We start from the raw sequence: 23,821 nt of genomic DNA, 5'->3' as shown, positions 1-23,821 counted from the left end.
ATAGTGATGGCAGATGGTGGCAAAACACCAAGAGAGTGCAATAGCTTATGATATTTGCATTACTATATACCTTATTTATTATTTGACCTATATTGTGTCAAATTAAGAACATAAACAAAACCTACATGTACTTATACCTAATTGCATCACCATCTCCTTATGTTTCTAATTTACACTCTTTTCTTATAATTATAAATAGAAAACAAAAACTATACATTCTTATTTCAAACAATGAAATGACTCTATCTTTCTAAATACTTTAACAATCACCTGTACATACTAGTTATTTCAATATGATTAACTGTATAAAGGTTAACAATATTTTCATAAGTACTTACACGCTACAAATTTGATAGTATGGCTCAACCTAAAAATATGATGATGTTGCATCATAGCATATTAAAGATTTACATACTAGCTCGTGACCATTGTGCATGGGATGGATGTGCAATGTGTTAGCCTTATGAAGGACTCAAAATTTTAGTCGTAAATGGGGCAGCTGATGGCTACAAGGTCATAACACCTTTGATTGGATAGAAGCCCAAGGGCTTCACTAAAGAGTATGTAAGAAGGGATAAAGTAGCATTTGCATTCATAAGAAGGGTTTTTACTCAAACGTTTTATACTCTTTTCACAGGATTATACTTACAAAAGGGATTTCGAAGTTGAACTCTTCTTAAAAAGTTTGCAAAGGGTTAAGATAAAAATTATATGCAAAATAATAGACCCTTGGAAAGATATTTAGGGTTTTCATATAGTGAACCCTTGGGATCAGGTAATGCCATGTTAGTGGTATGAGCTGTTCTAGAGCTGATATTGCACTTGTGGAACTGGACCTAGGCCTGATTGGCTGTGACCAAGGTTCAAGGTGGGGGGTGATGGGATCTCAACTGCCATAGATTAACGGCCGGGCCAGCCGGCCTTCAACAAACACAGCATGCCTGTGGACCTTTACGTCTCTTCGATTCTCCATTTTAGTAATCGTAAACGTGCACTTGCATTCTTCCCAAACTGCATATTGATTGCAACTCAGCATTTCTTACCTGGTTTCTGTGCTTTCACAACTCGCCGGTACGCCACCGTCAAACCAGCAAGAGAGAGAGAGAGAGAGAGAGAGAGACGTAAGCGGTAGAGAGAACATTGGATTGTTTACTCTGATGACGCTGCCGTTGCTTTTCCTGAGAACGTACTGATCACGGGCAGTCAATGAAATAAATCTTGTTTATCTCTTCATTTGCCCTCGATTCGGAAAATGTAGTCCTGCGACAATTGATGAATCTTTTTTTGGCCGAACGTCAACAGAATTTAGACAGGACGTTTGACAGCAAACTGTCCACAACGCTTTTGCCCGATAAATTTGATAGTAGGTGTCCTCTGCATGCAGGAAAGCGACGGGATTCGGGAACAATGGCCGCCGCCATTGTGGCCTTTCTAGTTGGGGTTGTAGTTCTCATCATCAGCACACCTGCGTTTGCTGAAGGTTTGATTAATGTAGCAACATATAGCCTTGCAGCTGTGCTGCAATCTGTACTCTAACAGGTGGAACTGAATGCCTGAATGTATGCTGCTTGCAAACTCCAGGAAATATCGAATGTGAGGAGCTGCCAGCCGAGGACTGTGCTTTCGCAGTGGCATCGTCTGGAGCCCGCTGTGTGCTGGAAAAAGATGTTCAGCAGGATGGAACAGCAGAATACAAATGCCAGGTAGCCATGCTTGAGGTTATTGAAAGCCATATTAGAATTTGCCAATATGTCACCCATAAGCTCCTCCGTTTCGTACGTTGGATTACATTAGGCACGCCCCAGGTGCTACTGCTTAGAAAACTCTTTGAGCTGGCAGTGGCTTGCTAGCATCAATAATTGCCAAAATTTTGATAGAAATGCGGAGGAAGTTTGTAGATGTAGAGTTACTGAATTAATGCTAGATTGACTAAGACGCACACTGTATGAGGTTGCCCCAGACGTCAATAATCATGGCGGAGAGGCCTGTAGAATGGATCGAGACAGATGAATGCATCGATGCCTGCGGACTGCAGAGGCTTTCAGTTGGGCTATCAACAGATGCCCTTCTCGAGCGAGAATTTACAAGGAAGCTATGCTTGTCGGATTGTCGCAGCAAGTGTCCCAACGTCAACGATCTTTACACGAAGCTGGCAGCAGGCGAAGGTGACCATCAGGGGTTTGAATTCATTTTTTGATAAAGCATACATGCACGGCGTCTAAATTCTGCATTCCTTGCTTTTTTAATAATGCAGGTATCTATCTTCCAAGCCTTTGCGACTCGCTCAAGCCCAAGCCTCGCCGTCTCATCTCATCGCCCCAACCAAAGCTCGCCTTTAAAACGGAAGCTTCTGTCATAACAGCCTCAGAGGTGCAATCCATCGCTCCTAACACCGCCAATGAGCCACCCACCGGGCTCAAATCCAGACCCAACTCCTCTCCAATCCCAGAAGCTCTATCCCCACAGTATGCCAACAAACCATATCCTGAGGTGAAGCCACCGGTATACTTCGAGTACCCATACGCACCGGAACCATCCCCGTACGCAGAGGAACCGTCCGCAAACTCAGCAACACCTGCATCCCCTCCAGAACAGTATATTGGAGAGGCACCTGAGCAGCCGAGTTACTCAGACATGCCTGCAGAGGCACCCACTTTGCCAACTGCTGCAGTTACTGCTCTTACGAAGCTCCCTACTGTTCTATCTCCTGGACTTTCTCCCGCCTATAATGCTCTTTGAACTGAAGGAAGACTGACGTAGCTCTTTGGGCAGATCGTGTGCATTAGCTCTCCAATTGTGGGATGGGGGGATCACGTGGAAGTAAATAGTTTGAGGAAGTTGTTAAGCAAGGTTCCAAGCACACCATAAGCAACACTTCCTTCCTTTTTGTTAGGTCTAATTGGCGATGAGAAGAAGCGAAATCCACTTCCTTTTTATGATTGTCACTTGCCCTTGAGATCCCCCCCCCCCTCTCTCTCTCTCTCTCTCTCTCTCTCTCTCTCTCCTCCCTCTCCTCAAAGAGAGACTCTCTTAATAGATGTTGCAAGCAACCTATTATAATTAGTTTTCTAGTTTTTATGTGCACCCCAAAAGTATTGGAGCTCCACATCAATGTCTTTGGCAAGAAGGCACTAACGCATCTTTTTGTTTTCCTCATAGAAATGAAATATATCAAAGTGCTAAAATTGTGTTATACACATGTAACACTCTATGAACATACTAGACAATTGTTTATGAACATTAAAACCTTACAAATATTCCATACAAGACAACATGAATGATCTTGGGCATTCCCTCTTGTTCTACATGGATGGATAAAGAGAGAGGGACTAGGGGCAAGGGGGTGCACATTACATGGATAGATGAAGAGAGATAGGGGTGTGGCAAGAGAGATCCCTAAAAATAGTGCAATATCTTTTAAAGCAAAAAATATATGAAAAATCCCATAAATCACCATCCAATTATGCTCTATAGCAATGCTCTTGCTCTTTGAGGGAAATGCTAACAAATGCTCAAAAAGGCTAGTAACTTTTAAACATGAATTGAATTTTGATTAAATTATCAAACATCTTTCATACGTCCATATTAACAACAACTATCTTTTCTACACACACACACACTTTCCTTCTTTTGTTAAGGAAAAAACCACCCCCCCCCCTCGATCTTTTCTTGTACCTCCATTAAAAACTCCCATTGTACATCACCCTTTAAAACGTCCTTATCATAGTTATTATGATAAAGAACCAAAAAAAGAACCCCCATGCTTTCCTTTAGAAATGTTATTTCCGATTTGTTCTATATTTTAAATATTCAAATTTTAAACTTTCTTTTCTTTTCTTTCTCCTTTTTCTTTTACCCCCTGCGTCGACTATTGGTTGCTCGACTATTGGGTTCTCTCGATGCTACTAGCCTTGCACTCTCCATATCGCTGGCACGTAGCTCTTTTTAGCCCATCATAACTTCTACTCACCCTCCCATTTATTGCTCTCTTTTTGTGCCACGTATGTAAGACCTCTGCTAGTGCACCACTTTAAAAGCTCTCTGTCATGGCTTTTGCCTATCACCTTGCTTCTTCCATTAGCTGTTCCCCTGTCATGGCGTTTCTCTCTCCACATAGTCGACCGTTTTGGTGACTATGGTTTACCCAAGAATTTGTCCTATTTACTTTTTTATTTTCACTCTTTTATTTTTATGTTTATACTTACACTTACATATGTATATATAATGAAAACTTTTTTTGGGGTTCATTGTGGATTCATATGCTTATAAATGGTTATAAATCTTTTACTTTTCCCCTTATATATATATATATTGCTTATATACATGGCATGTGTGTTCTTTTAAGAAATTTTTCATTAAAGCCTTCTTTTTCTTTTAACTTTAATTTGGCAGTCTCATCTAATGTATTTTTAACACATCTTTCTTCTTTGCCCCTTTACTTGGTTATCGTTTCAGTTACTTTATCGGTTGTCAATTATTCATTCATTTTATTTAGTTCTCCCCAATTTTTTTAGCTTTTTCCTTTCATGCTTATTATTGTCAAGAAGATTTTTTGCTTTACTAGTCGACTAATCTTTACCTTCTGTTTTTTAACTTAATTGTTGTACTAGAATGCATATTAGGTGGCAATGATGACATGGTAGGATAAGAGTTTCCCTTTGTTGATGTGGCACGGTGCCACGTGGCCACTTTTAGACCAACCCTGGTGTGGTAACCTTGATTGATAAGGTTCATGCCACATGTTGCCTATTGGTTTGAGATGAGCCATGTGTTGGGATAAGGATTTGGATGAAATCTTTGATTCTGTCACCGGAAATAATTTTGTCGACGGGAGAATCTCTCCAGACCTGAGGCGGTCGAAGGTCAGTGCTTGGATGCTCGTTGAGGTAGCCACCGTGGCTCTTATGATGATGTGTGGTGTGTTGACTCTGGTGCATCAAACCACATGATAGGTCATGCAGAATGGATGCAGGATGTAAGGAAATTGGAAAGACCAGGATTTATGGAGACTTTTGAAAATATTGCACATCCTATTGTGCATATTGGTAAAATTCCTTTGTCTATGTAAGATTAGAAAAAGAAATACCTGTCTGATGTATTTCATGTCCCGAATATCACCAAGAACCTGGTTCTTGTTGGTCAAATGGTTGAGCAGGGCTTGCAGGTCAGATTTAATCCTCATGGATGCTTTGTTGAGGATATGAAAAATAAAGGTCGCTTGATAGCAAAAGGGAAGAAGAAGGGCAGGATGTTTACATTGGATGCGGACATGCTTGAATTGAGTGCAACAATGTTTACACATGGGATCGGTGTAGTTGTAGATATTGATATCTGGCATAAACGCATTGGTCATGTTAATGTACAGCGACTTAAATTAATGCAGGCCCAAAATATTGTTGCAGGATTGCCTAAGTTCAAGGTTGCAGAAATGCATAAGGTATGTGAAGCCTGTCAATTTGGAAAACAGGCAAGGAAACCATTTCCTAGACATGTTCAAGAGACTAAGAGGTCATTGGAATTAATCCACTCTGATGTGTGGACTACTAAAGCTGCATCTATTGGAGGCTATCATTATTTTGTCACTTTTATTGATGACTACATCAGAAAAGTTTGGGTGTATTTTATGAAAAAGAAAAATGAAGTGTTTGGGCATTTCAAAGCTTTTAAAGCTATGGTTGAAAAAGAAACAGGCCTGCAAATAAAATGCCTAAGGTCAGATGGAGGGGGAGAGTACCTCTCAAATGAGTTTGCAAGTTTCCTACAGGAACATGGCATAAAGCAGCAATATTCATGCAGTCATACCCCACAGCAAAATGGACTTGTAGAAAGGAAAAATAGGCATATTGGAGAGGTATCTCGTGCCATGCTCAACGAAAAAGACTGCCAGATTATTATTGGGCTGAAGCAATTGCTTTAGTAGTCTACATAATGAACAGGACTCCCACTGCAACAATACATGGCATGATGCCAGAGGAGAGGTATACTAGTAGGAAACTAGATATTGCTCATTTGAAAGTTTTTGGTTGCATTGCCTATGTTCATGTGCCAGATGAGTTGAGATCCAAGTTGGATCCAAAAGATGAGAAGTGCATCTTTATTGGTTATTCTCTGAAACAGAAAGGATATAGATGCTATAACCCTTTCTACTCGTAAGTTTACAGTGAGCAAAGATGTTGTTTTTGATGAGATGAGCAGCTGGTATAAACCAGTAAATGTGATTGATGATGTAGATGCACAAAATGGTAATGCTGCACAGAATTCACATACTTTGCCATGGAGAGGCAGATTGAGATCAAGAGGATCTCCTCAAAGCAATGCAGATAGTGGTATGCAAGTATCAGGAAATGGAAAAGAGAAAGTAGATCATCCCATGGTTGATGTGAATGTAGGTCACTCTTATGTGGATGGTGAATCCAGTGGCTTAGAACAGAGCCTTGATGATGAGTTGGGTATTCCTTCTATTGTTACACCTGGAGTAAGGAAGATAAGGGATGTTTTGAGAGCACCTGGTAGTGAGCCTATTTTGCGTAGATCTACCAGAGCTAGGTATCCTATGGATAGGCTGAAATATGATGGATTTACAGCCATTCACTATGCCTATATGGTCAAAGTATACATGAACCAAAACCCACTTCTTTTGAGCAAGCCATGGAAAAAGAAAAATGGGAGAAAGCCATGGATGAAGAAATGGATGCCTTGGAAGAAAATGCTACATTAGAATTGGTGTCTTTGCCTAAAGACAATAATGCAATTGGTTGCAAGTGGGTTTATAAGGTGAAGCACAAAGCAGATGGTTCTATGAATAGATACAAGGTAAGATTAGTTGTCAAGGGGTATGCACAGACATATGGCATTGATTATGAGGAAACATTTAGCCCGGTTGCAAGGATGGCAACCATAAGAGCAGTCATTGCTATGGCTGCTAGCATAGAGGCTAAGTACAAGGGTGCAACAATGGTTGCATGTGAGGCAGCTTGGTTGCATAAGCTACTTTATGATATGCATCAGTCTACAAATGGGCTAGTTGTCATTTATTGTGACAACATGAGCAGTATACGCTTGGCAAATAACCCAATCTATCATGCTAGAACAAAGCACGTTGAGGTGCATTATCACTATGTGCAACAGAAGGTTCTAGTAGGTTTTATTGATCTAGTTTATGTCAGCACAGAGGATCAGGTAGCTGACATATTCACGATGGCATTGGGTGCAGAGAAGATGTGCAAGTTCAGAGACTTGCTTGGTGTGCAAGAATTGGGATTGAGCTCGAGGGGGAGTGTTGAGATATCGAGCTCCACTCGTGATATGCCAGGGTGACCGTTGTGTATTTATGTCACCAACTTGTTAGTTGCAGATGCGATTGGTACACTGCCCATGAATAATAGCTGGATGACAGCTATCTTTATGTACTCTAGTTAGTAGCTCAGTTAGTATGCCACCTTAGTTAGCTGAGTTTGGTTTAAGACCCACATATAGGGTTCACCTATTCTTTTGTACTCAGAGTTCTTTTGGCTTTCACAACTAAGAAGAGGAAAATTGTTTTCAGCCTCCACCTTTGTGTATATTCCCCCATTGTGTATGTGAGAAAGCTGCAAGTGAGACTCCTTCCTTCTCTCCCACTCTCTTCACAATCACATGATGTTGAGTGTGGTCTCTCAACAAAGTTGCCATATCATTGCAAATATATTTTTCTTCAATTTGTTTGTATAGTCCAACAATGTGCGCAGTGCCTCCAAGTCTTTGTAGCCTATTCTTGAACTGAGCATTTGTTCGACATTTGTATTTTGGCGGACGTCTTAGCTGAGCTTTTTACTGATAGATCCATGTGGATGACAATACCTTCAAGACCAGTATCTTCATTGTTTTAAAGAAAAGGTATTCTATATTTAGTACAAATCGTCTATCTTCATGTAGCAGTTCCCACTTTGGTAACTGCGGTTGTGTAGCTAATGGTATGTCCTCCGTTTGCCCAAGAACAGTGTCATCAAGAAGCACATCTCCTCACAACAGGATTCCTTAAAAGACTTAAAGTATGATGCCTTTCGCATGGTGCAACATGCACAATAGAATCATTGTAGTCAATAACTTGTTGCTGGGAAGCATAAAGTCCATGTAGTAACATGTCTGTGTCCAAGGCATCGTCGAGATCCAAATCGCCCATGGTGGTGCTAGGTAGGCAATGTTGTTGACCCAGTCATGACTGAAGATGACCTTGCTCTGTACATACAAAGGTGTCGAGATGAGCTCTTAAAGAGCTTTCATTGTTAGTAAGGGGTGCACTAAACCAATCATGTAACAGTGTTTGTATTCTAATCTGCGTTTGATGCCCACAAGTGAACATGTATTATTGCTCAAGAAGCGTGGCAAGACTTGTTGTGCTCTCTCAACGCTCGCCATCACATTTATCACACTTCCTCATAGACCGTACTAGCCCTCATAGTTTAGTTGTCTAATTTGTACAAATGGTATCCTTATGGACACTAATCGCGCTTCGACTACGTTCAGTTTCAAGACACTATCGGTAGCACTGTTGAATATGAGTAATGTGCCTGCAAATAGCTCTGATAATTGGTTGGCATTGAATGACTTCGCGCACTTGCGGAAAATTCTTGGTGCTTGTGGTCGGGATTGATGGCCAATGAGATTGTATGCGCATTGTCACAGTGGGATTTGCTACTTGTAGTTGTTTCATGAAGAAGAGATTCTTACAAGAAGTGCAAGCATTGGAAGGAGCATCAGCTACAAGGCTGGAGTATCTTGAACTCCCTTGTCGGTGTGCAGAACCGCCGACTGTGGCTCGCATGTGTCATGCTGTTGGTTGAGTTGTGCTTTCTCGAGCGTATTTGCTTTTCTGTCATGGTTGTCATTAGACAGAGCCTCTCAAACTCTACAACAATGTCTCTAACATCGTGAAGTGTTTGCTCCAATAGTAAGGCATCTAGCACAACACTTTCCTCTTGAACCCATTGGCCTCGCTTACATTGGCGGCATACAATTAGTGTTGTAGGGAAAGCAAAGCAACCATTGTCAAGCAGGTTGAATAGAAGTATAGCTTTGGGACTAGTCGATTTGGATATTGAGTTAAAGGTTGTGCTTCCAACCTTCCTAAGTTCTATGTAGTTTGTCACCTCCAAATTCCAATCAAAATTCTCTATAGTAGCAACACTAGGAATGTAATTCAAAAGCAACTTGGAACCAAATGATGTGTCTAGGAAACTCGTTATTGTTTCCACCAGATTAGCATCATCAAATGTGAAATTATTTCCTCAGAGAAAACATTTCCATACTGTTATGTTTGACGGTTTTTGAGCATGGATGTTTGCTACTTTCTTTGAGAGTAAGATTGCTTTCATCTCCTCCACATTGAATTCGTACTCGAGAAAATTACTCAATACCAAGAAGATGTCTCTATTCAAAGGAAATGCTTGGAAGAAAGTCAAATCAGCATCTAGGGTTTGTGCAGTGACGTATTCCATCTCATCTACAACCCTTGTTATGGAATTCAAGCATAAGTCTGAGAATCTTTGCGTGGAAGTCTAAGAGAAACGTAGTGATAGATGATTGGCAAGAAGTCAAGCCAAATAATCAAGGACATATTGTATGATTATTGTGGATAAATGCAAGCACAAGATCATGGATAAAAATTTGAAACTCTAGATGGAGTATTATCAAAGTTACTTCAAAACATTTTGTTACTTTCTATAAGTAAGATACAACGACAAAGTAGAGAGTATATTGCAAAAAAGAACATGTTTTCGATCTGCAAATGCAGCTATGGAACATATAAAAACTATCTACAACATAGTTCCAAACATTTTTATATAAGTGAAGATGAATTGGAAAAATTGATTACAAAGTTCTCTCATCAAACATTTTTGGATGTTTTGTAAAAAGATGGCTTGGAAAATTTGTAGATGCTCTCCAACTATTCCAGATGATCACTTTAGAAAGAGAAGGCTGTTATGCTGTTCCAAAAACATGTAAGATGTCCACTTCTTGAAGCCAAAAATCTTCCAAGGAAAAGAATCCGCATGAGGTTGCTAATTTATGTGTTCATTTCAGGCTGAAATCCGACAACATAGCCTTATGGGTTTACTAAAAATGTGCCAACCTTCTTGAAGTTGTTGAGAGTTACCTTCATATGCAAAAAGCTTTTCCAATAGAGTGTGGTTCTATATCAGACACAACGACACAAGAGGGACGAGTCGCGCAAGCGAGATGAGTCATAGTGCATTCCGTCTATAGTACTCCGAAACCATCTAGCCTCTATAGCATGCAATCGTCTTGCTCAGAGGAAGGATATGCAAGCACTTGCTCACAAAAGAAATGCATGCACAAGGGATGTGGAGAGAAAAGCCTCAAGACAAACGCAAATTTATTCATTTGTTATTTTGAGACAGAATTCTAGAAGCAGACATGGACACAGGCTCGCATGAAAACGATGAAGCTCAGAGTATATCCATCGGTAGATTCACAATCGCACCACGGACCGTAGAAATGATGAAGCTTTAGAGTATATCAATGAATAGATTCACAAACACTGACTCTGCCACCCGTCACAAAGCCGCTGAATACAGTTTAGGTCGCAAAAGTAGAAGAGATGGCCAAGCAAGCTCTCGAACATTTGTATTCAGAGAGCAGAGATGAACGAGTTATCTGATATTGCCGACATACCTTTTTTATATGCACAGAGAGGAGTTATGAGACTCCACACAAAAGCATAAGCCTGCACAAAGAGGAGGTATGAGACTCCACATAGAAGCATAAACAAAGCCAATGGGCTAAGAAACGAGCACGGTCGCGAACTTCAAGTAGTGAGCACTCTAAGAGAGCACAATGGAAAACACCATGGCCGAAAGAAGAGGTAGCAAACAGGAGTAAACCATCTCGCAACCTACAGCACCATGCCTCTGCACCAAGACAACGGACATCAGCACCAACTGCCATAGACTCCACAGCGTCTGCACCAAGTTCACAAGGTAGAAAGAGAGGAGTAGAAGTTCGAGTGGAGGGGATGGAGCAAAGTAGGAGAGACCAAGTAGCAAGAGGGAGAGGAGCCGCCATAGCCATGGAAAAGGCAAGAGGTGGGATGGGGGGGAGGAAAGAGGCCATCTCTCTGTAATGAGAACCCTAGGAAGGGTCATCCTAACGATAACACTAGAGATCCCCTATTGGCTTATTCCCACCCTCCATGTGGACACAAGCCTTCCCTTCCTCCCCCATCACATTCCCCTCCATATAATTATATTTGAAGGCTTATAACCACCCAGATCCAAACAATTATAACCACCCACTATCACTACATGATAGGAAAGTTTAAAAAAGTTTAAACAAGTTGAATGACTTTTGTCATTCATAAAGCCCGCCCAAAAGGAGTTGGGGCAAGGCTGCAACTTCTAGGCTACATCACGATAATGTGGGGTTGGAGATCGAGAGTGGGGAGGAGAAGCGAGAGAGAGAGAGAGAGAGAGAGAGAGAGAGAGAGAGAGAGATGAGAAGAAGTGGGAGAAAATATGAGAAGAAATGGGAGAAAATGGTAGAACTGCCAAGTACTCTCCAGAACAAGATGAATACATTCAAGAGGCTTGCTGGGTTAAAGTTTCTCAAGAAGTTACGACTAATGTGAAGAAGAGGAGAAGGGAAAGGGAATGCAGTGAGTTGAATGCAGCCCCTGAACTGTTGAAATGTAAAGTCAAAGTTATCATCTGTGAAATCAAAGGCATTTGTGGTATCCTAGAACTCGTTATTGCTAAAGACTCGCCTCTTCTCGCCATGTAGTAATTATAAAGCGTTGGAGGCTCTGTTGAGATATGGTGCCATGAGCACATAGATTAAAGGCTAAGGTATGGGATAGGAAAGAATTAAAGTAGCCACCCTAGGATGTGGACTACATGATGTGGCGATGTGGATTGAGGATATCCACAAGGAGAGATGTGGATCAGAGGATCCCACAAGTGTTGACTATTCAAAGGACTCTCTCTATATAAGAGGCCTATCATGTATTGTTGAAAAAAAAAGAGAAGAGAAATGCATACTTACTCAAGATTTTGTTTATGAGTCCAAGCTAATCTATCTTGGAACCTAATTGACTTGAGGTACATGTCATGAGCATTCTCTTCATGATGTTTTCACATAGGTCCCATCCACCTTAGAGCGCTCCATAGATCGTGAGGCATGCATGTTTTCTCAGGCTCTTCACCATTATTGAAGACTTGCCTCTTGGCATGAGAAAGTTGAAAAGGGGAATCCTTGTCTTTTGCGAGTTTAGTCGCAATGAAACTCGGCAAAGGAGAGGGGAAGGGCCCGCGATGAATTGAATGCAACAGCGAGAAGGGCAACATGAGGTGGACTTTAAAAAATCATGTTTTGAAAATTCTCAAAAAAATCATGTCTCCCCTCACGGAAGGCCAAAAACTTTAAGGCCCGAGGGGCACATTCCCCATACGTAGAGAAAGCCAAAAATTTAAATTGAGCATGCATGAGATCCAAAGGGGTGGCGGGTGGAAGAAAACGTCCCGGTCAATCCATCCTCAACGCTTCCATCTTCACCATGTCGCCCTTCATCACGTACGCTTCTTGCTGCGCCGTATATTATCGTTTTCCAACGGCGTGCCAGGGATTTTAGTGTATCACTAAGGCACCAAAATCTGAGCTCGGAGGGCATCCATCCTTTGCTAGAATCGTTTAAAAAGATTTTGCAGCTTGCGAGGGACTTGTGCTGACTGAGGGGGTGGCCTTTTTATGCTTCTATTGCACTCTCCCCCTTCTGCCGCCAACCAGGTCGGGGACGTAACTCGCTTGGCTCACAAATACAGTTGTTACATGTGTTTCTCTTTTACATTTGATTCGTGCAACATTGTGATGAATACAGTTGTTACATGTGTTTCTCTTTTACATTTGATTCGTGCAACATTGTGATGCCAAAGTCATTGGCTTTGCTAAAACTTGATATGCTTCTTCCAGTAAAATTCTCTGGGGTTGTAAAGTGAAATCCATAGCGTACTCTTGCAGGCCGTCCAGGGAGAGGTCACGACGATGTATAGAGTGGTGTGTCATTGGATTTTATTTTATTTTGCAAGAATGGAGATTAAATACAAGAGCACCATATATAGCACTTCATCAACTTTAGTCCATAGTACGTGGAGACTATGGATGTAGGGAACGGAGTGAAAGGGAAGCGGCTGTCCATTTCTTTCAGTATTCTGTCACTGTGGCAGGAGGATGCAGAGGAGGGCAGCACCATCGCTGCGTAGGTTGCCACGCTACGGATCATAGAGGATCTCTCTGGAGTCGTCTAGGTGCCCTAGCAACAATTTCTATTTCTTATTTGCTTGTGGCAGTAGCTAATCTGTAGAGAGCGGTGGATGGCACTAGAACTCATATCGAGGACCAAAGAAGATAGATCCATCAGATTTACCATGTGGGCTTGCATCGCAGTATATCATCCACCAGATGGGTTGATTTACTCTACTATTCCCGCATGAGCGTATACTTTTTACTCTAGATGTAGTACTTCTCTTTTGTTAGCACTGCCCCTAAAAGGGGCAGGCCATAGCATCATATCAGATGTCCGCTGAATTCGGATTTGCAGCCACTTGGCATCCAGGCAACAGGCTTACATGGCTGCCAACAGGCCACGTGGCAGTCATGCATGGTTGGGCATCTTGTTCTCTGTGCAGCGCCTGATGCGGGAGGACATCAGAAGGGTATCCCGAGACTGGGATCAATTGCCAAGTTCCTGCCGAGGTTTTTCGTGTACAAGCAAACTCTTAGTATTTTCCCATCGCTGCGCGGGGTGCTCTCAGGGTGAAGCAGATTGCTCCAAGAAAGTGTTTCTTCAGAGAAAGAAGTCGTCGAGGGTGGAGTTCCGGAGAGAGGAACAAGGGAATTCACCCTCTTCGCAGCAGGTATGTCCGCATGAATTCGTTCTGCCTTCCCTCTCCCTGCCATCATACATCCTTTCTCTGCTTATCTCACCCTCCCATCATCCTTCCTCCCTCTGCACTCATCACGTCTACTTCCTGGAACATGTCCGTCTGTTCATAGAATCTGACGAGCAGCTGACTAGGTATTGGGCATTTTCTCACAAGCTAGCTCCTGCCATTTCTGTCGAGAAGGCTTATCATGAGCAGCTTTCTGTGGCCGAGATTACTAATAGTGCCAAGCGTGGCAGAAGGCTTATCATGAGCAGCTTTCTGTGGCCGAGTGTTCTCGAGAATCGATCACAAGTTTGATCTTATGTATGCCAAGCGCGCCTTTGTGCATTGGTACGTCGGCGAGGGTATGGAAGAGGGGGAATTGAATGCTTAGAAGTCAAAGAGGCATGTGGCTCAAACATTTAGAAAAAGCTACTGACACTGAATATTGTGTCCATAACAATGCTTGACACAATGCGGGTAGCCATATAGATGCATGTGGCCTTCCCAAAAGGATTCATCGAGGACAAAGAGGGACAAAGAATATTCTAGTAAGAATTGGCATACTAGATCGATTAAATCAATGGTGGCATCCAAATCACAAATGGGCAAGCCATCAAGTAAAGCAATGTGGATTATGAATTAAAGTTAATCCCAGTCAACAAAGAATTTCCCAACAAATCGGCTCAAGAACTCTTTCTACAAGACAACGATGTATCTATATGTGAATATATGGATTTGAAGGGGCAGTGATAATCATCCAATTTCCATTGCGATAATGGCCTCTTTAGCATCTCTGGTAAGTTACATGCGTCCATATTGCGGCAAACTTCTCAGTCTTTTGCTTTTTTGATCTGGTAGTAGTAGCGCTGTCCGCTTGACGTTGAAGCACAAATGAAATTTGTTCGCCCTTCATTGTGTCGAAGCTTGATCCTGGGTATGGACATAGTGTCTACTTGGCAATGAAATATGCTGTGGAAGGGCTGGCGGAGGGTCTTAGGTTTGAGCTTCTTTCATACAACATCAAAATCAGTCTAATATGTCCAGGCTTTACGAGAACTCCTTTTCTGGACAAAGGTTAGTGTGCAGTATTTCTTTTGCCAAGAATGCCTTCAGAAACATGTTGACGCTTAAGATCATTTACAATGATATCTGAGCTTAATATTCAGAACATCTCTGCAGCTGACAAAGAGCAGGATATTTGCAAGTTACTGAAGTGGGTCAACTTTTACAGCAGGACGTACGCTGAGTCCCCTGATTCCGTAGCTCACCACACCATCGCAGCTATCAACGCTGGTGCATTTCTAGTCACCACGAACCCGCTTAGATGGTTTGTGGGGACGCTGACAAGAGGATTTGTACCTGCAGATTGTTTGGCCAGCGCATTGGCGGAATTGGTACTGGTCTTACCAGTCAGAGTGGTATCGTTCGTCATGATAGCTATTCGGAAATTCGTATCAAAGGGAAAAAATGTTTTATCAAACCCGAGAAGCAAGAGGGTTCCATTGTCGCAGCTGGATGTCCACAGCTCTCCACAGGATATCTGATTGTCACAAAATCAAAGCTGTTGCTCCTACAACTCAATCTTACAGAGACCACGAGTGAGATTTCAAGCACAACTTGTTATTTGTACGAGATAGATGCCCAAAGATTCCCCAAACTGGAATTGTAGTTTGACAAGAACTGTTTGCTTTCCCTCGAATTGGCATCCTTTTTTCTCGGTGGCAGCACTAGATGCATTTCTTTTTGTTTGTTGCATTTCGAAGAAATCTGGAATTTAAAATAAACTCATACGGGATTGTCGCGATGTGAAAGAACTTAAATTCGTACCAGTCTCTCATTTCATGGCAAAGCCATGGAAACTCATTTAAGGATTGGAAAGCAAGCGTGAAACAGAAATATATATTGGCCAAAATCGTACCTTCCACTTCTAAGTAGGTAGAACTTGTGTCGAAGTCACCAACTACTGTTTACTAACATGCTTTCTGTATTATAAACGCGAATGCAATGTAGAGGGTTCCTGGTATGGCTACACTACCTTCCTGGAATCGAATTTTGCACTGATAACGAGTCGTTTAAGGTTTGCATCAATGTTTCATTTGAAAGGTTGTCCAACCTTAATTAGCTTCTAAAATAATTATTGGGTCTCACGCTTCTATTTGGGATCATAGAAAAGGGGGCAGTGTATAGAGAAACGATAGGGTTTGCAGTGGAGCGATCAGAAAATAGACAATACTCAGATACAACTGAAGAACGGAACTCAGAAAACATAGTGCCTGTCGGTAATATGAAAAACTGAATACAAGAACATCAAGCTGTCGTGTCTCAAGGACCGCGGCTGAGGTGAATCAGAAAGATGATTCCATGTAGAGAAACTGTAGAAAAGATAGCAGCAGAGGGAGCAAAACGCAGTCCTCCGTGTAGCTCAATGATGACGAAGAAGATGAAGGGCTAGAGCTGCCGTAGGAAATGGCTGAAAACCAGCATGCTCTGAGGAAGGAACCTTCAGGCTATCTGGAATAGCAACATGATGAAGAAAGGGAACTGATCTGGGGCAGAAGGAGCTGATCTGGAGCAGAGGAGCAGAAGGGGACAGATCTGGAGTAGGATGGGACAGATCTGGAGCAGAAGGAGCTGATCTGGAGCAGAGGAGCAGAAGGGGACAGATCTTGGAGTAGGATGGGACAGATCTGGAGTAGAAGGGACAGAGCTGAAGTAGAGGAGCAGATCTGAGCAGAGGAGCAGAAGTTGGGACAGATCTGGAGGAGAGGATGGAGCAGCCAGGCGGTAGGAAGGAGAGGCAGAAGAGGAGGCAGCAGAGGAGGCAGAAATGGAGGCAGCAGTGAAGGCAGATCTGAAGAGGAGAGGTAGATGGAGCAGGCGGGCCTGTAGCAAAAGATGGAGGAGATGAGGAGCAGCTGCAGGTCCTGTCCTGTCAAAAGGAGTGTGGGGGCAGATGCCTTTTATAGGCCAGACCTAGCTGGTCGGCCAGCTGGTCGGTGGGCTTGCCAGTTGGTTGGCCAGCTGGTCGGTGGGCCTGCCAGCTGGTCGGCCAGACCAGCTGGACTTTCTGGCCACTTGTTTGGCTGAGATGGCTGGCCTGTTGGCTGGCCTGTGAGTTGTTTGATTGCCCCATAAATTGGGGATTGCTTAGTTGCTGAATACCCCCTCTCAATTGCCAATTTGGAGGGGCAAACAATGTGTGCTTGGAGCTTCGTGTAGGGATGTCGATGGTGGTGCTGGCTATCCCTGTGAAATGCCCAATAGAAGTTCACAAGAGGAGTGCCCTTGCAAGGGAATTGTTCACTTCCTCAAGTGTCGGAGTTACACGTATGATACCAAAAATAAGAACACTGTGAAGCTCGAGAGAATAAGCCACCCCCTCTCACCGCCGAAAGGTGGAGGGAAAAGCAAAGGTAAAGAACAAATTTGTTGTAGCAGTACTGATAATCCATAGAGGTCGGAGCTGAACAGTGAGCGAGTGTGTGTCCGATCTTGGACCTTGGGAGAGAGGAGTCTATCCCCGCCTCCATGCAGGTAGAAGATTCGAAACAACAGTCATCTAGACACATTTGAACAGAAAGGGTCCTGCCTAGGGAGAACTTGTAGATCCGGGAAGTCGATGCCGATGGTGGTAGCGGTGAAGAATCATGACCCCCTCTTTCGAAGGAATGGGGAGTGTCAAGCCGGAAACCGAACAGGGAGGTAGGGATGGGAGTAGAAGATGGAGTTCTGAAAGGGAGGGAGGGATGGAAGTAGAAGATGGAGTTCTGAAAGGGAGGGAGGGATGGGAGTAGAAGATGAAGTTCTCTCCCTTAGTGCGCAACGGAATGAAGAGGAAACTGATATGTTCATAGGAGTGATGCTCCCTGTACCTATGGCCTCCATGAAGAAGCAGGATCTTTAGATCACCAGAGATCTGGGGTCTTTAGCTCACCATGGCTCTGATACCATATAGAGAAACGATAGGGTTTGCAGTGGAGCGATCAGAAAATAGACAATCCTCAGATACAACTGAAGAACGGAACTCAGAAAACATAGTGCCTGTCGGTAATATGAACCTCAAGCTGTCGTGTCTCAAGGACCGTGGCTGAGGTGAATCAGAAAGATGATTCCATGTAGAGAAACTGTAGAAAAGATAGCAGCAGAGGGAGCGAAACGCAGTCCTCCGTGTAGCTCAATGATGACGAAGAAGATGAAGGGCTAGAGCTGCCGTAGGAAATGGCTGAAAACCAGCATGCTCTGAGGAAGGAACCTTCAGGCTATCTGGAATAGCAACATGATGAAGAAAGGGAGCTGATCTGGGGCAGAAGGAGCTGATCTGGAGCAGAGGAGCAGAAGGGGACAGATCTGGAGTAGGATGGGACAGATCTGGAGCAGAAGGAGCTGATCTAGAGCAGAGGAGCAGAAGGGGACAGATCTTGGAGTAGGATGGGACAGATCTGGAGTAGAAGGGACAGAGCTGAAGTAGAGGAGCAGATCTGAGTAGAGGAGCAGAAGTTGGGACAGATGTGGAGGAGAGGATGGAGCAGCCAGGCGGCAGGAAGGAGAGGCAGAAGAGGAGGCAGCAGAGGAGGCAGAAATGGAGGCAGCAGTGAAGGCAGATCTGAAGAGGAGAGGTAGATGGAGCAGGTGGGCCTGCAGCAAAAGATGGAGGAGATGAGGAGCAGCTGCAGGTCCTGTCCTGTCAAAAGGAGTGTGGGGGCAGATGCCTTTTATAGGCCAGACCTAGCTGGTCGGCCAGCTGGTCGGTGGGCCTGCCAGCTGGTTGGCCAGCTGGTCGGTGGGCCTGCCAGCTGGTCGGCCAGTTCTGGTCGGCCAGACCAGCTGGACTTTCTGGCCACTTGTTTGGCTGAGATGGCTGGCCTGTTGGCTGGCCTGTGAGCTGTTTGATTGCCCCATAAATTGGGGATTGCTTAGTTGCTGAATACAGTGCTGTCGGACACAAAAAGTGTGCCCCTTGTTTTGAGTGATTTATTTGACAATCCCCATTTCTTGCTCCATCTTATGAGTCTTTCTGCACAACCTGTGGGAAAACTTTTTTTTAATAAAGATAAGTTGCAAGCTATGGTGAGTATGGGATGGAGTCCCAGTTGGGCACTTGAGGTAGGACAAATGATATATACAGCTAGGCACTGCTCTGCCCATTAGATGTGTCCTTTACAAATTACAAGTGTAGTGGCTCTTAAATTGAGGTAGGCTGAAGATTAGACACCTGTGATGATGGTAGATGGTCGGCTGATGCCTACGCCAATAATAGCTTGAGGAAGGGAGCTCGAGACCAAGCCCTAATTTTGTTAAAGCGAAGTAGTTGCCAGGGATGATGTTTTCATGTTAAAAGGTGGGGGATAGATGGGTCAAAAATGGCTTAAGTTAGGGCAGTGTAAGAAGCTCATGCCATCAAGTTGTAAGTGCAGCCTAGTGGTTAACAAAAGGCAATATAATGTAGGACCTGGTTGCCTTGCTCTACCTCCAACCTATTGGGCCCTCTTGGCAGGAACCGGAGAGCTTGGTTTAGGATGACTTGGCAGCCCATTAGGCACGCAGACCAGCCAACCTGGTGAGCCTTTATTGCTCTCAACAGTACACATCCAAATAAAGGGGTTATCAAAGACATGACACTTGCAAATTGATTCCTGGACAGCCAAATGTTGGCAGAAAAAAGATGCACAATTGATTCATGCCACACTATTAGCACAGGCAATCTGCGAATACTAAATGCAAGAAAACACATGACATTAAAATAGGTGGCCATAGCTTGAATTAAATGACATAAAAATAGGTGGCCATAGCTTGAATATGAGATGGTATGACATTAAAATAGGTGGCCATAGCTTGAATTAAATGAAAATTCGATCATTTCCCTCCATCAAGCTGCTTATAGGCGACCTTAGGGACAGTGTGTACCTTATGCTATGAATTAATCAATAAAATATAATTCCGTTGTCTAACTTTGGTAATAGTGCATCAAACTATTAATATTATTTATAAAAGTGGAAGGAACTATTAATATCAATGGATGTTCAACTGCTTGAGCTCAGTTTAAGGGTTGGTCTGCTGATCCTACAGCAGACATGTGACAGCAGAGGCAAGCCAAAAACACAATCATTCAAATTGTGCATGTGCATCATTCAGACCTATCTATTTCTTTTGCTGGAATCAAGACCTTTTAATGCTGTGTGCAAAGGTTCATTTTTTAACTTTATTGCTCTGGCTGCCTCTGCACCTTTCCATGTTGTTTCAATTGTGTAGCTAGTTGAAAACAGATCAACTGCTTGCAGTGGCATTCAGCCAAATCTTAATTAAACTCATTCTTTGAGAAGAATTGTCAGCAGGTCATAGAAGGGTGTAACGAGAAGGCATACCTAGGTCAACTAGATGAACAAGATTTTGTGGATATCAGGTTCTGTGCCTACTGATCGATTTCTCAAATAGTTATGAGATCATGGTCATCTATGAATGTACTGAGTTTGTGCAATGCCTTGGGAATAGCTAAACAGTATTTATTGATTTCCAAGGAAGTGACAAACTAGAGGAAGAGGCAATCCCACAAATGGCAAGTGTCATATACACATGGAAAGCAGGATCTGGCTATGTGGAATTGACAGACCCATGGACCATGGATCTGTGCTTGCGGGAACTATTGTTTTGGTAACAAGAAGAAGACTGGTTGTTGTATTGTTTTCAGATCCCTCGATATGTCCACAGTGCCTTACCTATCTGAGGACTGTGAACCCCTGAAGTCTAGCTGTTTATGTAAGGTTATTGTAGAACTTACTTTACAGTGCCAGACTTAATGTCTTGCAACGTGAGTTTGTAATACTGATCACTGCGTTTGCAGTCAAATGTGTAGAAGCTGGGTAATCCTAGGATGATAAACTTGCTGAGAAGGATGCCAGCCAATTGCAGCCTCAAGCATCGGAAGTGGATTTCTGCTCAAGATGTAGAAGTTGAATGGTGGAGACTGGTGGTAGCCCCGCAGGGAAAATATATCATGGTGTGGGTACTGATCACAAGATATGATCAAAAGCATCAATATCTCGTCATAGAATGAAATGAAGTATCTTTGGCTCTTTCTGGTTCCATTTGTGTGCTACTTTCAATTGCATAACATATCGTTTCCTGCTAGCTGCAAATGGTGCTAGAAAGAAAACATGGTACCAATGTATTAATCTGCTGCAGAAATGGCACTGACTGATTGCCACTTTACCAATTTGATTTCGTAATTAAATAGATCTCAGTACAATTGCATACAATTGTGGCATCAAGCATCTCATCACAAAACTCTATGCTGCGATTAAAGGTGGAAATAACTGGTTTCAAAGGACCAAATAAAGATCTTGTAAAGCTTGTAATCCTGTTTTCAATCTAGTGTTTCACTTGCTTATAGCTTTTTAGGAAAACTTGGGAACGCGTCTCAAAGACCAGAGACTTATGGAAGTGCTGACGTTTGTCACCAATATGTCGAATCTGTTTTGAGGAAAGGCAAGCTGGGTGGGGGAAGGGACTTCCTAAGAGTATTAGGAACTGTAATATGTTTTGTTGGGGAGGGGAGGGTCAAAGGAATTGTACATATGTAACATGTCTTGTTGGGAGGGGAGGGTCAAAGGAATCAGGGAGTGTGGGAGACAGCCTTCTTTTAGAGAAGCTCCTGGAATATGCAAATCTGTCAAAGTTCAGAAACCTAAGTAATCCTAGCTCCTTAAGGTTCACATGTCAATAAAGGAGGCCAGAATAGCAAAGTACTCAAGTTTTGTTTTTGGCCCACAATAGGTCCCACGATAATCGCTTGAAAATAGTTTATTTTCAGAGTCTAGCATTGCTTTTGCATGTTTCACGAGAGCCATCAATAATGCTGGTGATCACTTATGTTGGCCTTTGAATATATGAACTAGCTTTTAAATTTGATTGGTATTTGGGATACAAGCTCTCTCTCTCTCTCTCTCTCTTACCTACATAAGCACACCTTTTATCTTTTCTTATACCACATTTCCTAGTCAGAGAAATATTTTGTGTTGTCCTGCATGCAATGTAATATAGGACTCAAAGCATAAGAAAGCAATTTGCAAAGCGTGTAAATGGTGGCTCTTTTTCAAACTACCAGTATCCCCAAGTGACGATTTTGTCAATTGGTCCAATCTGTTTATATCTAGGGTTTTTCTTCTGTTGACTGGGTCAAGCATAATAGAATGTGCATGTGGATGGAAATTAAGGTAGGCTTGATCCCATAAAGTGGGGATCAGGTAGTTTTTAGTCTCATATACTTTTTTAGCTTTTGGCCATCAAAGATAGTCTCTTTGAGCACTTCGAAGGTCCCGAGCAAGAAGCAAATTGATTTGAGATTTTGGACAGCCTGTCTTATAATCTAAAACATTGCATGAATACATGTGTAAGGATTGTGACAAGCTAAAAATTGGTACATTGATGACATGCACCAGGATGTGGCATCACACCACCTCAAGTTGTATCAAGGCCGTAATGCAAAACAGGAACGTACTTTGTACATCTCATCATGAGATAATTGAGAACACCTGATCAATGAAGAACAGATCAAAGAACTTAAATATGGCAGAGGTCAAGGAGGAGAATCAATCATTATCAACAAGACTCATAAACAACCCCACCTCAGATTTAGCTGCTGCAAATGCTAGTCATTCAGCGGATGATGTGGATAATTGCTTTGCATTACATATCATTCAGGAGGATGCGCATTGGAAACAGACCAGCGAAATTCTGCATTGTGATCCATTCCTTCATCACGTCAACAATTACACTAACTGGTTCAACAACTCGCATCAGATTGTCCGTCATCAGTCACGCCCCTTCATCAAGCCTCAAGCATTGACATCCATCACGTGTGCCTATGGAAACCTCATGGCTCCCAAACTTGTGAGTTCTTCCCCACACTCTCTAGTTTGAGCTTGTCTTGCTTTCTAGCCTCTCTCTGTCTAGTATTCTCATGTTGTTTGGTAGATGTTTCAGTTACACGTTTTAGTTAGTTCTCCTAATCTTTTCTTTCCATCAGCGCATGCATACATCCTTGCTAATTTCTCTCACACTCTTTTTTGCGGTGAAATCTCTCTCTCTCTCACACACACACACACACACGCACGCACGCGCACACAGAGAGAGAGAGAGAGAGAGAGAGAGAGGCTATTAACGTCCACTGGAGACCAAAAGGTCTATGGGACAGCAAGAAACCCTCTAGTACATTTGCTTTAGGGAGGGCGCATTGCAGCTCCCAAGGAGTGCAAAAGCAACCCCCATTATTTAGAGTACCTACATAATATTCTGAAAGAGTAAACAGCCATACATCAGTTTAAGACTGAGAGTCTTTTGGTTTTGATTTAAACTCTCTGACTAGGGCTACGCCTTCATGGTAAACTGCCCATTTTCCATCCTTTCTGGCAGCCCTGACTTTAGCTAATTCAGTTGCCTTATTCTTGAGTTGAGCTTGTGTAAACTCCTCAGCTATCCATACTTTGGTACCCTTTAGCTTGTAAGATTGTCAAAGAAATCTTGATCCGCATATCTTTTGATTTCAGTGTAAGGATTGCACGACCTTTAAAGTGCGCAATAGAAGCTGGCCTAGAGTTGTCATCATCCTGCTCGTCATCATCCGTCCATTCAATGTTGGGCAAGCCTGCTTTGATCTTTGCCAATATTTCACTATATGTGTCCTCCTCTTTGTACCAATCTTCGGGGAGTCCCCCTATTCTAATCTTCAGCGCATTATCACATCTAGCTTCGTGTTCTTTAATCTTTGCTTGAATATCAAACTTACGTGCTTTGGTGTCCACTTCCACAATCACTTCCTTCTTAGTAGTTTGTACTTCAATGTGAACAAGATCTTTGACTGTAGAGACTAGCTGCAGGGTAGGGGGGGAATCCTTACAAGATTTTAC

The 23,821-nt window shown here is 42.8% G+C and overlaps 2 protein-coding genes across 2 annotated transcripts in view; both read left to right on the top strand.

The window, feature by feature from the left end:
• The first annotated feature begins 13,555 nt into the window (after positions 1 to 13,555).
• Positions 13,556 to 23,821, top strand: part of LOC147880755 (radial spoke protein 14-like) — an 88,462-nt gene continuing 78,196 nt past the window's right edge. Inside the window, exons 1-2 of the mRNA XM_087371206.1 lie at positions 13,556 to 13,907; positions 22,355 to 22,805. Of these exons, the coding sequence (XP_087227332.1) occupies positions 22,455 to 22,805 (351 nt within the window). The 5' untranslated portion in view covers positions 13,556 to 13,907; positions 22,355 to 22,454. The remainder of the gene's footprint in view (positions 13,908 to 22,354; positions 22,806 to 23,821) is intronic.
• On the top strand, positions 14,671 to 16,048 carry LOC147880756 (uncharacterized). The gene is made up of 3 exons (XM_087371253.1): positions 14,671 to 14,715; positions 14,843 to 14,993; positions 15,099 to 16,048. The coding sequence occupies exons 1-3, from the start codon at positions 14,695 to 14,697 to the stop codon at positions 15,461 to 15,463; spliced, it is 537 nt and encodes a 178-aa protein (XP_087227379.1). The 5' UTR covers positions 14,671 to 14,694; the 3' UTR covers positions 15,464 to 16,048.

Source organism: Dipteris shenzhenensis, chromosome 32 (assembly GCF_047967505.1).
Source record: "Dipteris shenzhenensis isolate YYH24624 ecotype China chromosome 32, Dip_SZ_1.0, whole genome shotgun sequence".
NCBI classification, from domain to species: Eukaryota; Viridiplantae; Streptophyta; class Polypodiopsida; order Gleicheniales; family Dipteridaceae; genus Dipteris; species Dipteris shenzhenensis.
The sequence above is the reverse complement of the archived record's forward strand: the minus strand, read 5'-3'. Positions and strand labels throughout refer to the sequence as shown.